We start from the raw sequence: 14,401 nt of genomic DNA on the forward strand, positions 1-14,401 counted from the left end.
TATGTTTTTCCTTCCATGGAACTCAAAGGAGCCCATTAAAAATAATAATAATAAATTAAGCCAGATGCCTAGAGTGTGCAGTCTTCTGAAGGAATTCTCCACCATAAAGCTATCTGAAATGGAATGTTCATTTTTCTCTTGATTCTTTTACTGTGTCTGAATAACTAAGGCAGTTTGATTCATTATTTAAAAACAAAACAAAGCCCAGCCAAAACAGCTAATTTGGCATTATGTGGACCATAAAATCAAGTTCCTTTGCATTGAATTTCTCCCCTTTAGCTAGACATTTTAACATCATGAGATAGTTGTTTGGTCTCTCTTGTTTTTCATAAGATGGAGTTTTTAGTATATCAACTCTCTCATTTCTGTAATGAAGGGAATCTCTAAAGTTCCTTCCAGGGCTCAGACTAATCTCTGGAACAATGTCCAGCTTTCTATGTGTACGCGTTGCACACACAGTATTAGAAAGATTAACTTTGACCAATGGAGAAGTCTAACAGACACAGGGGATTCCCCTTCTGTCTATAGGTAGGCACAGGTGACTCGAGAGTGAGTTTGCTACTTCTCCTGGTAATAGAAAGCTTTGTCTTTGACTTAGGGTTCAGCATTTGTACCCTGGAAGTGTGGCCCCCTCTGCCCTTCCTGAATGGGTTGATTCCTGAACAAGAACTCATTGGAGAAAAGCACCTCAATTTAGCCAAATTCTGCCAAATCTGCCTGAGCACAGATTTGCAGTTCTCTTTGTAAGTCTAAGAGGAGGCCCAGCAGAGTGTTTGTTCCCTTCCCAAGGCTGACAGGCTGTTTACAAACACACAGAAGGTCTGAGTTTACTCCTCAGACCTCAGCCAGGACTCTGGCTGCAGGACTGCAGCCTGGCCGAGCTCCTATGGACCAAAAGAAGAAGAGAGAAGATAAAATAGGTGGAAAAGTGGCTGGTTTTCAAAGCATATGGTGTGTAGTTTTTCAAACCTGTTAAATTCTTAATTCGCACCTCTGGTTATTATCACTATTGTAGCCAATGAATGACATTTCTTTTGGTCATGGCACCTAACCTTATTTTACGCCTTTGCTCGTCCTTTGACTTCACACAAGGGCATCTTAATTTTAGAAGTGCCTCCAGAAGCAGTCCTAGACTTCCACACTAGCTAGTTGGGCTCAGCAGATGTTTGTTGAATGAATAAACGAATGAATGAAGTGATTTTCACGAAAAATTTCAGAGAACTCTTCCAGCAAGGTTTTTGTTTTTTAAACTCGGGATCATCACTTAAAGTATCCTCCATGGATTTGAAAGGAAAATGGACAAAGTTGATTTTAGAGGTTTTTGAAGAAACTCTCCAACCCAAAGCTGTCCGGAACAGAATGTTCGTTTTCCTCTTGATTCCAATACCACGTTTGAATAACCTGGGCAATTCAACTCCATGATTGGGAAGCAAGGGGACGCGGATCCTCCGTAAGTCCCTCGGGCCCTGAATCCCACGGACCTGGCTCTGAGCGGGAACAGACTGAGGGCGCGGGGCTCGGGCCGAGGAGCCCAGGACCCGGAGATGTGCGGGTGGCTTGCACGGGCCCAGGTCCTCGTTCTTGCGCCTGGCCCAGGCGCCGACTTCGGGGCTGGGGAGGACACACGGCCGGGGGGTCCCCAGGGCGGGCGCGAGGGCCCCCGCAGGCGTCGGGCCTGTGTGCGGGGTGCGCGGGGCTCCTGCGGGCCTGGGAGACCCGAGAGAGACGTTATTGTTACACTGTAACGAGTCTGATTAACATGCTCCTGACACTTTCTCTTAGTTTCCCCGGCTCCTAGCAACAGCGCACAAAGGCGCAGGATTGTCCCGGGCTCCGCGGGGACACGGGGCAACCTTTGATCTGCCACCATTACCGCGGGGCTGCGCGACAGGCTCGCGGGCTCCGGGCGGGAGAGCCGGGTCCGGGCCCACCGGGCTCCTGCCCCCACCCCGCCCGCCGCGCTGCGAGCGGCCCCCGCGGGCTGTTCCGCGCACCCGGGCTCGGCGACCTCGGGCGGCGGGGACTCGGGCTCCGCGCGTCCCGGCCCCGCGGGCGCACGTCCTTGTGACCTGCCTCGTCGGAAGCAGCAAACAGCACGGAGCCGGGCACTGACAACGTGGGGGGGACAGACTGAAATCGAGAAAGGAAGGGTGCGAGCGACACACAAATCCCAAAAGATGCTGTTAAACAACAGAAACAAACAAACAAAACATCTGCAGGCTTCGGCTCGCTCAGCGGACCCTGGGTTCCATCGGCGGCGGACAACGACCACAAAAGGCGCCGACGAGGATTTCGGTTCCTTCCTACACATCCCTTTCTCTGTGTCCTGGGCAATTCTTACTGATTCGGAAGGAAATCTGCTGCCAAATAATTGCTGGAATACAAACACACTTCCAATCACAACAAAATCACCCGGCACAGAACAGCAAAAAGTTGCCCGGTCCCAACTTGCAAGTTTTCAGGTACGAAGCTAGGTATTTGAAAGTCATTGATTTTCCATTTCATTCGCTCTTTTAGTCCTCCACGCCCACCCCGATTTAAAATAAAGCGCAGAAAGACAGACAAACGTTTTCACATTTAAATGTTGCGGTCAGTTAATTACTTTCCCCCTGAGTTGCATCTGAAACCCTTTTGGGGGAGGGCGCCTGGGCTGGGAGGACAGTGACCCCGAGCCACGGCTGAACCTCTGGGGTTACAGACCCACTCGGGGATCCCGCCAGCATTCACGTGCACACGAGCCTGCTGGTAACCCCATAACCTGTATCGTACCACCGATTGTCTTCCAAGTACTAGAGGTAATAATAATAATAATAATAATAATAATAATAATAAAACCCACGGAAGACATTTAGCTTTCCAAGATAAACGGAAATCGTAAAAGCAGAATGTACTTCAAATAAAAAAAGCGTGTATTTTTTCCACTTCTAAAGACATCATTGGAAATTCAGTGTTTCCAAGATGACTCAGTTTCCCGAACTCCAGCAAAACTATTTTGGAGCAAAGATGTTAATGACAATAATAACACGCATAGCCTAGAAAAGGGGAAATAAAAGGGGGGAAAAGAGACAGAAAAAAGATCTGCCCCATTTACCCAGCGAAATGTGCCAGGCAACGAGTTACTTTCAAATTCAAGTTGGAGGCTGTGAAGCCTTCGTTTTTGAGGACACTTTTCCCAGCCCATTCCTGGAGGAGAGGACGGAAGGACAGCCTGCGGTAAAACACTTGGAAATCTGAAGGGATCAGTTCCCAGATAGATGCCCAGGAACTTCCCAACCTGTGCTCCCAGGACAGTGCCTGACTCCACCGGAGTTTGCCTCACCATTTCAATAAAACATGGTTGTATTGATATAATCCTCTATACATTAAAATGAGGTTGTCACAGATTGTCATTAAGACCTCAGTAAAAACAATGAAGACATTATTGGACACCCCCCCTCAGGCAAGGTATTAGGGGAATAAAACAATCTACACCACACGGGTCCTATTGAGATTAATGAAAAAATTATGCAAAAAAAAAGGTCTCAATTTCATTTCCCCGTGACAGGGCTTTGCATACATACAGTCAGTCTTGCTCTGCACCTGATGATTTATTCAACTAATCTGCAGTGATCACCACTGATGTTCTCAACTCAATCTTGTCCTGGCTCATTTTCTAAGTAATTGTTTCTCATTAGTTCTGATAATGTTTTAATAGTGTTGCCCATAATTTAGCCCCCAAGAGTTAATAAAAGGGGCATGATATGGTGCAGTGGCTTGTGATGAGCTACACACAACGTAAACAGGTCTGGGTTTTAATTAATCAGATTACTGCAAAGTCCTCTTCTTGTGGTCCATTCCTAGCTCAGAGGAACGCCCCTGGTTGGGCACTGCCACCATGTCAAGTGGGATCAGCTCACCCTGCCCGCCTTCCAGCCCTCCCGCCTTCCCTGTGACACCAGCCCCCGCCCATGGCTCCACAGAGATGCAGGTGGGAAAACAGCGGTGAGACCTCTGGTCTCCCAGCACCTGCTGTCCTGGAATTTTGTTCTCTAAGAAATGAGGCACAATGGGTTTCTGACCCTGACTAAACGCTCTTCTGGGGCTCTGATTAGGGTCTCTACCCCGAGTGGGAACTTGGTGTAGATTTTCGGCTCTACTGGGTCCCACTCTCATGATGCCACCATAATCAGGACCACGGGTTATGAGGAAGACGATAAATCTGACACTTGGAGAGACTTCAACAACAAGGTGGTTTTATTTGAACAAAGTGGTTTTGTGAAAAAGGGCATGGTGACCGGTCTAATATGGTCAGGGACCTAGGACCCCACAGGCCTGTTGGTGATGGGGGTGGGGAGACCTAGCCACATCCAGGCTCTTGCACCACCCAGAGACATTGCTGAGGGGATGGCTTTTCCCGAGGTCCAAATGCCTTCACCTCGGCATGGGAGGTGCCCTCAGAGGGAGGATTTGGCTCTCGGTGAGCTCAGTGGCTTGAGGCCCACCTGTAGAGCTTGGGGGTTGCCTTTGTAACTGGGGTGGAGACTAGAACATCTGCCCTTTCATCCTGCCAAAGCCTGGAGGGGTTATCTGGACCAAGTCAGAGAGCGGCAAGGACACTTGGGTTGAAGTGGGGTTGCCTATGGGGAAGGATGAAGGAAGGTTTTTATTTTTTCTTTAAGACAGATCCTGCCTATACATCTGGCACCCTGAGGGGTGTCTGTGTGTGAGACAGGTCAGAAGGAGAGGAGGTCTTTGTCTTCTGAACAGTCCTCCTGTGTTTCTGCATTTTAAATACACAGGTCTGACTGTGGGACACCTATGGTCCTGGATGACCCTTGTGAACACCTGACGACTGGCATAGGTGGGCACAACCGCTACAGCGGGAAGGGGTGGGGGCAGCTTCTCCTGTAACTGCCACGCACTGCCCCTGTCCGCAGTCCTGAAGCCCAGTTTGGCTGGAGGACAATCACCTCGGAAGTTGGTTGAGATGCCATCTTTCTCCTTCTAGCCCCTCCCCATGAGGATGGGGCTAGCTCTCACCTTCCTTTCCAGCTACCTCTGAGGCAGCACAGGGTGACTAAGGTGAAGGGTGACAGTGCTCTTGAGTGGGTGAAGGCGGTGCTCCAAGGAGAGGAGATGTGTTGCCCAAGGCAGGCCAGGACCCCAGCCTGGAACATCCCTTCTCAGTTTAAGAGCTGTCTCCTCACATCCCATGTTTGAGAATATTAGTTGGTATCTCAAGAATGTGTTTCCCCAGAACCATCCTGCCTGGGTCAGGTTCATCTGCTGGCCTGTCAGAACAGGATTGTGCACTTCCTGCCCAGCAGTGGGTGGGTGGGTGTTGCGTGATGGCATGTGGGACCCTCCCACTTTGGTTTGATTCCACGGTGCCTTTCCTGATATATAAGTTCAATTCTACTCCCCTCTCGGGCTTCCTGTAGGAATGGAAGAGGTAGGGGTAAAGTAGACCCCTTGTTGGGGTACATAGTAGGGGCCGCGTAGGAAATAAACAAAAAGGGCATAGGAGGAGGCGAAAACTGAAGATAAAAAACAACTGTTTTCTATTTACAAATTTAAATAAACAGAACAGCCTTCCCTGCGGTGTTTGTCTAAGAGTAGCAGCCTTGCTGCTGTGTAGGTCATGAAAAGGTTGGTGTAGAGTTTAAAACTTCCCATTCTGTTAATTTCTTAAAGAACAGTCGTCCAGAGTCTCAACACAAAAGCTCATGATTTAATGAGGAGCAGAAACAAAATCTCTGATTGTTGGTGTTTCAAATTTCATTGGCGTCCTCTGGCAAACACAAGTTGATCCTTCGCAGCTTCAATACCCTTTAGCCTTCAATATAAGAGCACATGCTGAATAGGGAAGAATGGCTGGTTGTTATGTTTATTTACCCTTCCTACAAGCTGGGTTAACCTCTTCAAAACAGCTTTACTAAGCCCGTTAACCACACCACCCATACGACCTGTAGCAGCATCTCTAATGTGATGCAAATCTCGGAGGGGACCATATGCACCAGCTCGGCTGCATTGTGTCTTCTTAGAGGCTACAAGTTTATTGCCGAGGGGGCCCTGTCCCGGCCATACATTTACAGGGGAAATGGCCTCAATGGCAAACAGTTAAACGGGGAAATAAAGGGGGAGAATGGACGGTCTTGTGCTTCTGCAGATTTATTTTTTAATGCTGGTAACTGTTTACCCAAAGCATTCACCCAGGATGAGGGCTTTCATAGTCATCATCTAGGAGTGCAAGGATTATGGATGTTTTGTTTTTTTGGGGGTGGGGGTTAACAGTAATCGGCTTTGAAGAATTATTTTTAGAGATATCTGTATAAACCAGTATGATACTTAACCAACTTTTCAATGCCCTCTCTGGTGTTTTATCAGTTTTCTAGTGAAATAAACACAACCCCTTCATTTCGTCATTATTTTTTAAAAGGCTGGCCTTTCTTAAAATTATGGGGTTGAGTGAACAAATGAACAATGTGGGAAATATCTAATGTGGGAACTTCTAACGTGAGAAGGGTGAAGGGAGTACTGTGTGTGCGAAAGACCTGTTTCATTAAGACCTAACTTTCCCTCACAGCCAATCTTCCCCCACTATTTTATCTCCCTGTGACGTTGTAAGTCCACATCTATAACACACTCATAAACAATAAAATCATAAACTTGGAACCAAAACGAAGAAAGTTCATTTTCAGAGGACTCACTGGCTAGTGCGTTAACAACAACAAAAATAATTATGATCAACATGAACTGTAAATGGAGAAAAGTTCTAATCTGGCATGCTCACAAGTTGCCCTGAGTATTATGGTTTGTCTTTAAGAAACCCACTGTATATGTTCAGCCCACCTGATGAGAGCCTCATTTACCAGATCATTTTTCCTTGATGGATGTGGCAAGCGTAACAATGTTCTGGGCTTGCTTCAGTAATGGCATGTCGATCATGCTCCCTTGGAAAGTAAAGGCTCCCTGGAAAACAGAGAATACAAACTTCCTGAAAAAACGCTCAGAAATTATAGGCTTCCTTTCGGCGCACACTCCTACAAGAACATTTTAGATTCCACATGAATTATACTGACTTTCCTACCCAACTTTTGAGAAAGCCAATGTAAATTATAGGGGAAAGATTTCCCCCTCCCTTCTGAAAAGGGGGAAAAAAAGTCCTTTAGCATTTTAATGGAGTGGAAAAACTTCAGACACACGTATTGGAAAACTGTTCATTTAACTCTTGAGATCAAGCAGAAAATAATTGTGGAAGGAAAATGTAAATAATTCCTTATATAGGTTTTGAAATATTGCATAGAACTTTGAAAACAGTAATATGTTCTGGCAACTGATTATGGTTTGAAAAAACTAAGTGTATGATCAAGTTACCGGCAAAATGCTTCTTCCTTGCTTTAACATAATTGAAGGGTAACACTAACATGTGATGAGAAAATGTAAGGTAGGATTGTACTGAGTAAAAAGAGATTCCTCTGTTGGTACAAACTTGCAGAAGTGGATTAGAATGACAAGGGACATAAGCCTGTAACAACAACAACAACAAAAATGGTGAGACTGGAAGGAATCTCTGAGATCTCCTGGTTTATCCCCATTACAGATTCCTTTTTTTAAAACTTCCTGTAAATACTTATTGAATGTGTCATGTGATCTGGGTCCTGTTTTAGATGAAGAAATGGAGGCCCAGAGCAGTTAAGTGATTTTCCAAGGTCACGTGGCTAGGAAAAGTTAGAGCCGGGGCTAGCCAGTGCTTGGGTCTCAGAACTTTAAGTCTTCATCACAGACCCCACAGCAAGATAACAAGGTAGTTCCCTCAGTGCATCAGAAAAATTTAACGGACAGAGGCAGCATGCCCAGAATCTGAAGTTAATGTCTGGTTATTTTTGTTTTTTTAATCACTTCTTTTTGCTTTCTGTAATCACAGCTCTTTATCTCAATTCTCCTTCCTTCTACCTGTTGGCAAAGATGCTGGTGTGAGTGGACAGCAGGTGGTCTTTTGAGACCTGGAGGTGGATTGGAGCACTCATAATCCTAGCTGGTCTATTTGCACATATTGCCATCTATTTCCGGATTTCACAAGTACCACCTGTCAACAGTCAATGCCATTATTCAGGACTTCTGGGATGGATCTCCTGGGCTCTTTGAAAATCCTTATTTCCCACAATAACATAGAGTTATATATAACATGGAGGTTAAAAGAAATTGGCAGGGAATCCTTAGCAATGATTTCAGAATTTATTTTTCAATCAGGAGAGATTTAAAAGTCACTAGGATTAGCATTTGCACCAGTGCAGTCATACACCACAAACTATGTTTCTGGCAATGATAGACCACATATATGATGGTGGTCCCATAAGATTATAATGGAGGGGCAGCCGGTTAGCTCAGTTGGTTAGAGCACCGTGCTCATAACAACAAGGTTGCCGGTTCGATCCCCATATGGGCCACTGTGAGCTGCGCCCTCCACAACTAGATTGAAAACAACTACTTGACTTGGACCTAATGGGTCCTGGAAAAACACACTTAAAATGAATAAAAGTATAAACAAACCAACAAACAAAACACACAAAAATTGTCTTAAAAAAAGATTATAGGGGCCAGCCTGGTGGTTCAGGCGGTTAGAGCTCCATGCTCCTAACTCCGAAGGCTGCCATCTATTCGATTCCCACATGGGCCAGGTGCTCTCAACCACAAGGTTGCCGGTTCAACTCCTCAAGTCCCGCAAGGGATGGGGCAGCGCCCCCTGCAACTAAGATTGAACATGGCACCTTGAGCTTAGCTGCCGCTGGATGGCTCAGTTGGTTGGAGCGTGTCCTCTCAACCACAAGGTTGCTGGTTCGACTCCTGCAAGGGATGGTGGGCTGTGCCCCCCGCAACTAGAAATGGCAACTGGACCTGGAGCTGAGCTGCGCCCTCCACAACTAAGATTGAAAGGACAACAACTTGACTTGAAATAAAGGCTTGGAAGTACACACTGTTCCCCAACAAAATCCTGTTCCCCTTCCCTAGTAAAATCTTAAAAAAAAAAAAAAAAAAGGTTATAATGGAGCTGAAAAATTCCTGTCCCCCAGTGACAATAGCCATTGTAAGGCCATAACGCAGCACATTACAATTGCCTGTATTGTCACATGCTGTACAGGTGTGTAGCCCAGGAGCAGTAGGCCGCCACACCATACAGCCTAGGTGTGTAGTGGGCTATACCACCTAGGTGTGTGTGAGTGCACTCGTGATATTTGCAAAACAATGAAATTGCCCAACGATGCCTTTCTCAGAAAGTATCCCTGTTGTTAAGCGACGTGTGACTATATTGCTTAACCTTCTCAGCCTCAGAACGATAAATCTGACTCATAGGAACACCTGTGTGGCCTAAAATCCTACACTGTAAGTCATTTCCAACCCTCCTATTTTCACTAGTTAGACTTTGAGATTGACCTTTGCCTAATTTCATTTAGCCTAGGACTAATTTTGGTCATCTCTGTGACCCTGATGAATTTTACGAATTTGGTTAGAAGTTCCAAGGATGTTCCCTGGGTTAGCATGACACGTGAAATCAGGGCATGGGACTCATGCTGTTTTACAAGGCAATAGTCTAGTTTCCTTATTGGAGTAAATGATGAAGACCAAAGACCTCCTGGTTCTCCGCCCACCAAGTGGATTATGGCCCTGTAAAACTGCACATCTGTCCTGCGAAGGCTTAAATCATAGGCTGGCAGGACGAAATTAGCATAGATGCACACGAAATCAAAACGGTGCACAAAGAATTAAAATGACGGCTTTGGGTGGATGCCATGTTCCCCGAATCTGCTTTGAGTTCCACATGCACATCAAAGATGCAAAATATTTCATGTAGTGTCTCAAGCCAGAGAGATCATTCCTTTCTTCGACGGTGGCAGATTTTGCTTGACTTCCTTTACGAAGCTTAGGCTGGGAAACAAAATCCAACACTATTGTTCTTTGTTTCCTTCATCTCTGCAAACTAGTGTTAGGAGTCACACGGCTTAATATTAATAGCCTCCTGCTTTCACGTATCGACCTAGCATATGGTTGGTTTTTTAGCACACGGATCTACCTGTGAAATGTGAATGCTCTGTTGGTCCGGGTTTAGAAAAGTACAGCTTGTGAAAAGCAATTTGGATTTGCGGGGAGGGTTTGAAACATTCCTTGATAAACAGTGATAGGTAAGTTTCACTTTCACAGCCCAGTGCATTCCTGAGAAATTGGCGCACGTACCATTTCCAAAAGTAAAGGGAACTTTCATCAGCTTGAAGATTCAGACTATAATTTGGATTAAAATGCCTTTAAATAGTAACTCATTCATGGTTAAAAACCTTAACAACCATGACTACAACAATCATAATAGCTGTAATTTTTTGAGCAGTTGCTGTCTAGGGACTGTTCCTGGAACGGGACATGCTTTATTTCATGTAATGCTCATAACACCACTGTGATACGGTTACTCATTTGCATAAGCAATATTTTTCCTATTTCTTTTTAATTGTGGTAAAAACACATAACATAAAATCCACCCTTCTAACCATTTTTAAGTGTACAGTTCAGTAGGGTTTAATATATTCCCAGTGTTGGGCAACACGTCTCCAGAACTTTTTCATTTTGCAAAAGTGAAACTCGTTAACATAATATTGTATGTTACTTATATTTTACTACAACTCTTTAAAAAGACAAATAAAACAAACAAACAAAAAGTGAAACTCAGTACCTATTAAACAACTACTCCCCATGTCCCCTCCCGTAGCCCCGGCAACTACCATTCTGCATTGTTTCTATGAGTTTGTATTTATCCTCATTTTACAACTGAGGAAACGGAGGCACGAAAAGCTTAAGAAACCTGGGCAAGTCTGCCCTGTAGCTACTGGTAGGAGGCATAGAATTGGGGTTAAAACCTGGCTCTATCTGATCCACAGCATGTGCTCCAGGCTAATTCCCTGAAACGTGTGCTCTGAGTGGGTTCCCCGACCACCTCAATCAGAATCATCTGAGGGCAGGGGGCGGGGGGGGGGGCGAGGGGATTGTCAAAATGCAGATTCTTGGGCTGGATCCTATATTGTTTGACACAGAAGGCCTGTGGTTTGGCCAGGAATTTTCGGATGATTCTGATGCACACAGAAGTTTGAGGAGCTCCGTTTTAGCCTCCCTGGGTAGAAATGTTTCGGCCGGCTATGATATAGGTACGACTCCATCCCTGCCCTCAAGGAGCTTCCAGTTTCCTGGAGGAGATGGGGAGAAAGAAGCAGTTGCCATAGAACACAAGAATGAGAGGAACAGCCAGTGTGATGGGCACAGAGCGCTGAGAGGGTCTGAAATGGCTGCCCGTTCCAATCAGGATCGGTTTCTGCTAGTATGATGTTGTGTCCCTGCGAGAGCTGCCAGAGAGCTCCTTGTGTAATGGGCTCTTATTCAGCGATTACCTATTGAGTTAGTGGTTGTAAAAAATGACTGGTCGATCATTTTGGCACATCTTCCTATCCATGTCCTTGGTCTCAGGCTCCTGGAAGTGAAGGGCAGTATCACCTTAGCATGGGTGTTATCTGCACAGGACAGAAAACGATTACTATCAGGCTGTAGTTTTGTTTGTTTTTTTAAGGAGGGCGCAGCTCAGTGGCCCATGTGGGGATCGAACTGGCAACCTTGGTGTTATTAGCACCACGCTCTGACCAACTGAGCTAACCGACAACCCAGGGCTGCAGTTTTTCTAACACCTCAGTCATGGCCTGGTGGTAAGATAGGCATTGAAATAACAAGAACTTTATCAGATCCTGAAGTTCTCCATGGGGGGGGGGATTTGACTTGTAATCTGATGGCAAAAGTATTGATGATGATGGTGGTGGTGATGACAACAGTAATCACACCTGTGAGAAATACATATTTTGCATGTCTGGCACTTAGTACTTCAGAATTGCCTTCTCTAGAGTAAAAGAGTAATTTTCTGGAAACCATAAATTGATCAAATGCTTTCCCTACCCACTTTATTTTCAAATAACTTCTTTGGGCATTCAGGGAGTTCTCTCTGGCAGTTTCCAATGATGGCGTTACTGCGATTCCCTACGAGAGGGATTTTTCTGTCGGCATTAATGATAGTATTTGAGTATAGCTGTTGCAGTCCTTTTTCAGGGTAACACTCTTCTCTGTGATGCTAAGTCTTATACCTAACTGATTAATTATTTCCCTTACAACAATTCCCAGTGAATTCTTAAAACTTTCAGTCAGCGTTGGCCATTATCAAATTTCTCTTCAAGATCTTGGTTGTATCTCTACTGGCTACAATCCCTAAGCCCAGCCATGACCTCCCGTGATGCAGCTCTTCCTTCCCCATAGAGCTAACTGCTCCTCGAAACTCCTCCATAGGGGGGAAGATGATGCTCTGACAGTCTTCTTTCTTTCCCATTTTTCAATTTATCACACCTGGAGAGTCCTTGGACAGGCCCTCGTGTAGCCTTGGTGCTCTCACCCTTCGGTTATGATGCTCCTTTTAAGGATGTAAGCTTGGTGGCCTGTCACCCAAAGCTCAGTGGGGAAGCTGCCCGGCTCCCAGGCTGGCTAGCAGAGGTATCACTGAGAGAGTGCTGGGACACTTACTTATGGGGCAGTTGCACCTTCCTAATTTGGATTGTTATTTTTCTAAAATATACGATAGGATCATCCATTTGCTTAAACCCTGCTTTGGCTCCCTTTGGACTTACAGAATCAAGTGCCATCTTCTCGGCAGGAACCCTTAGGCTCCCCTGAAGGGGCCAGGCCCTGCCTCTACTCTCAGCCTTGTCACCTGCCAGTCCACCAGCACGTGTACACACACACACACACACACACACTTTCCCACATGCTGTTCTCTGTTCTGAGGGTCCTTTCCTAGTCTCTCTGGCAAAGTCCTCATGGTGGTGCAATGCACAAAAGATGCGATCTCTGTGAAGCATTTCTGGATATTCCTGTAGGGCTAGTCTCCTTCCACAGCCTCCCTTTATAGCCCTTGTCACACTCTGTTGTAATTACTTGTTTACACTGCTGTCTTTCTCACTGTGCTGTGAGGCCCTTGAGGGCAGGAACCATGTCTCATATATCTTTGACTCCCTAGAACCCAGTACCCCAAAATCATGGTTTGGGGTGGAGCTAGGCTCTCTTGTGAGGCCTGAGCTGGGTGACCGAGCAGAGAATGATATAGGAAGATAGAATCTATCTTACCTTTCTCCTCTCCTTTATCTGCACCATTTGATATTTCCCTGGTCTGCTAATATACGCGTACACTGGTCAGTTAGTAACACTTGCTGAGCCTCCAGGAGGATATAGTAACTGACCCCAACAAACGTGATGCTGGGTTGGGGTCAGGTTAGCTCATGCAAATGACCTAATAGTTACAATGCAAGTAAGTAGAAAGTACATGGTACAAGGATGGAGGAGCCACAGAGAGAAGGAGCCATCAAAATGCAGGTGGTTTGGCCAGGGAAGGGCTTCAAGGAATAGGTACTTTTAAAGTGAGGTTTATAAGGTCGGAAATGTCAAATGAAGGTCGAGAGAGAGAGAGAGAGAGAGAGAGAGAGAGAGAGAGAGAGAGAGAGAGAGAGAGAGAGAGAGAGGAACTGGGAGTAACACAGTGAGAATGACAAAGTACTTAAGACTTGTCTTTGCTTATGAAGCAGGACTAGAACCCACCGGGATCCCTGTGTCCTTGCTGCCCTGGTGGGCCCCAGACTTACACCTTCCTGTCCCCCAACGGGAGGAAGTTGAACCACCTGTTTCCTTTCCTTTATTCTGGGCACTTTCCCTCGGTCCAGGGGTGGTCCGGGACCCAACAATGGAAAAGCTAAGAGCTGGGTGGGTCCGGCTCAGCTTTGCTTCTGAGTGGGAACATGATGGATGGAATGACCCACTATCCGCAGATCTGAGAGCTAGGAAAGGAGGCTGGTGGTGGGAGAAGGATGTTCACTCTCCCTTGAGGGGGAAATATGAAGATTCTCTCAGCAACTGTGGTCTATACGCCAACTATAGCCTTCAGCCCTGGAATCTGCATTTCCAAATTAAAAACGGGAAGACTGTACTCTTACTAGGAAGACCCATTATCAAAAAAAGAGGTTTCATCTGATAGTACTTTACACTTTTACAAAATATTTTCAAAGATATTTTCTCACTTGTGGTAAGGGAGGAATGTCTGTCTCTGATTTACAGATGCAAAAACTGAACCAGTGTTTTTTTTAAAGGAACTTATGAGAACGATAGGATGAGAGGCTTTTCTTCCCAAATTTCATATTCTTCATACTAACTGATATATCCCAAAGTATGGCTGTTAACTATAATACTGGTGATGACTCTAGAAAGAAAATTTAAATATAAAAAATAATCTATATTTGTTTTATATATACTTTAAAATTTTATTTTGATATCATTTACAAAAATAAAACTAGCATATCTA

The 14,401-nt window shown here is 45.4% G+C and overlaps 1 protein-coding gene and 1 long non-coding RNA gene across 11 annotated transcripts in view; one reads left to right on the forward strand and one right to left on the reverse strand.

Moving 5' to 3' along the window:
- Window positions 1–14,401, forward strand: part of LOC308496551 — a 97,272-nt gene that overhangs the window by 41,609 nt on the left and 41,262 nt on the right. The gene's annotated exons all lie outside the window — the stretch shown is intronic.
- The window catches only part of CLYBL (citramalyl-CoA lyase), a 236,765-nt gene that overhangs the window by 15,533 nt on the left and 206,831 nt on the right, over window positions 1–14,401 (reverse strand). For 3 of the 10 annotated variants that reach the window (XR_013993199.1, XM_081046043.1, XM_081046039.1), the window contains exon 7: window positions 6,852–6,951. Coding sequence is in view for 8 of the 10 variants with exons in the window: in XM_081046043.1 (XP_080902169.1) it covers window positions 6,856–6,951 (96 nt within the window). In the remaining 2 variants the exon portion in view is untranslated. Of the gene's footprint in view, window positions 1–5,688; window positions 5,836–6,831; window positions 6,952–14,401 lie in introns of those variants that run through there. The other 7 variants (XR_013993200.1, XM_081046041.1, XM_081046042.1 and 4 more) reach the window with 5 other exon arrangements.

The sequence above is a fragment of the Rhinolophus hipposideros genome (genome assembly GCF_964194185.1).
Source record: "Rhinolophus hipposideros genome assembly, chromosome: 4".
In the NCBI taxonomy this organism is placed as follows: domain Eukaryota; kingdom Metazoa; phylum Chordata; class Mammalia; order Chiroptera; family Rhinolophidae; genus Rhinolophus; species Rhinolophus hipposideros.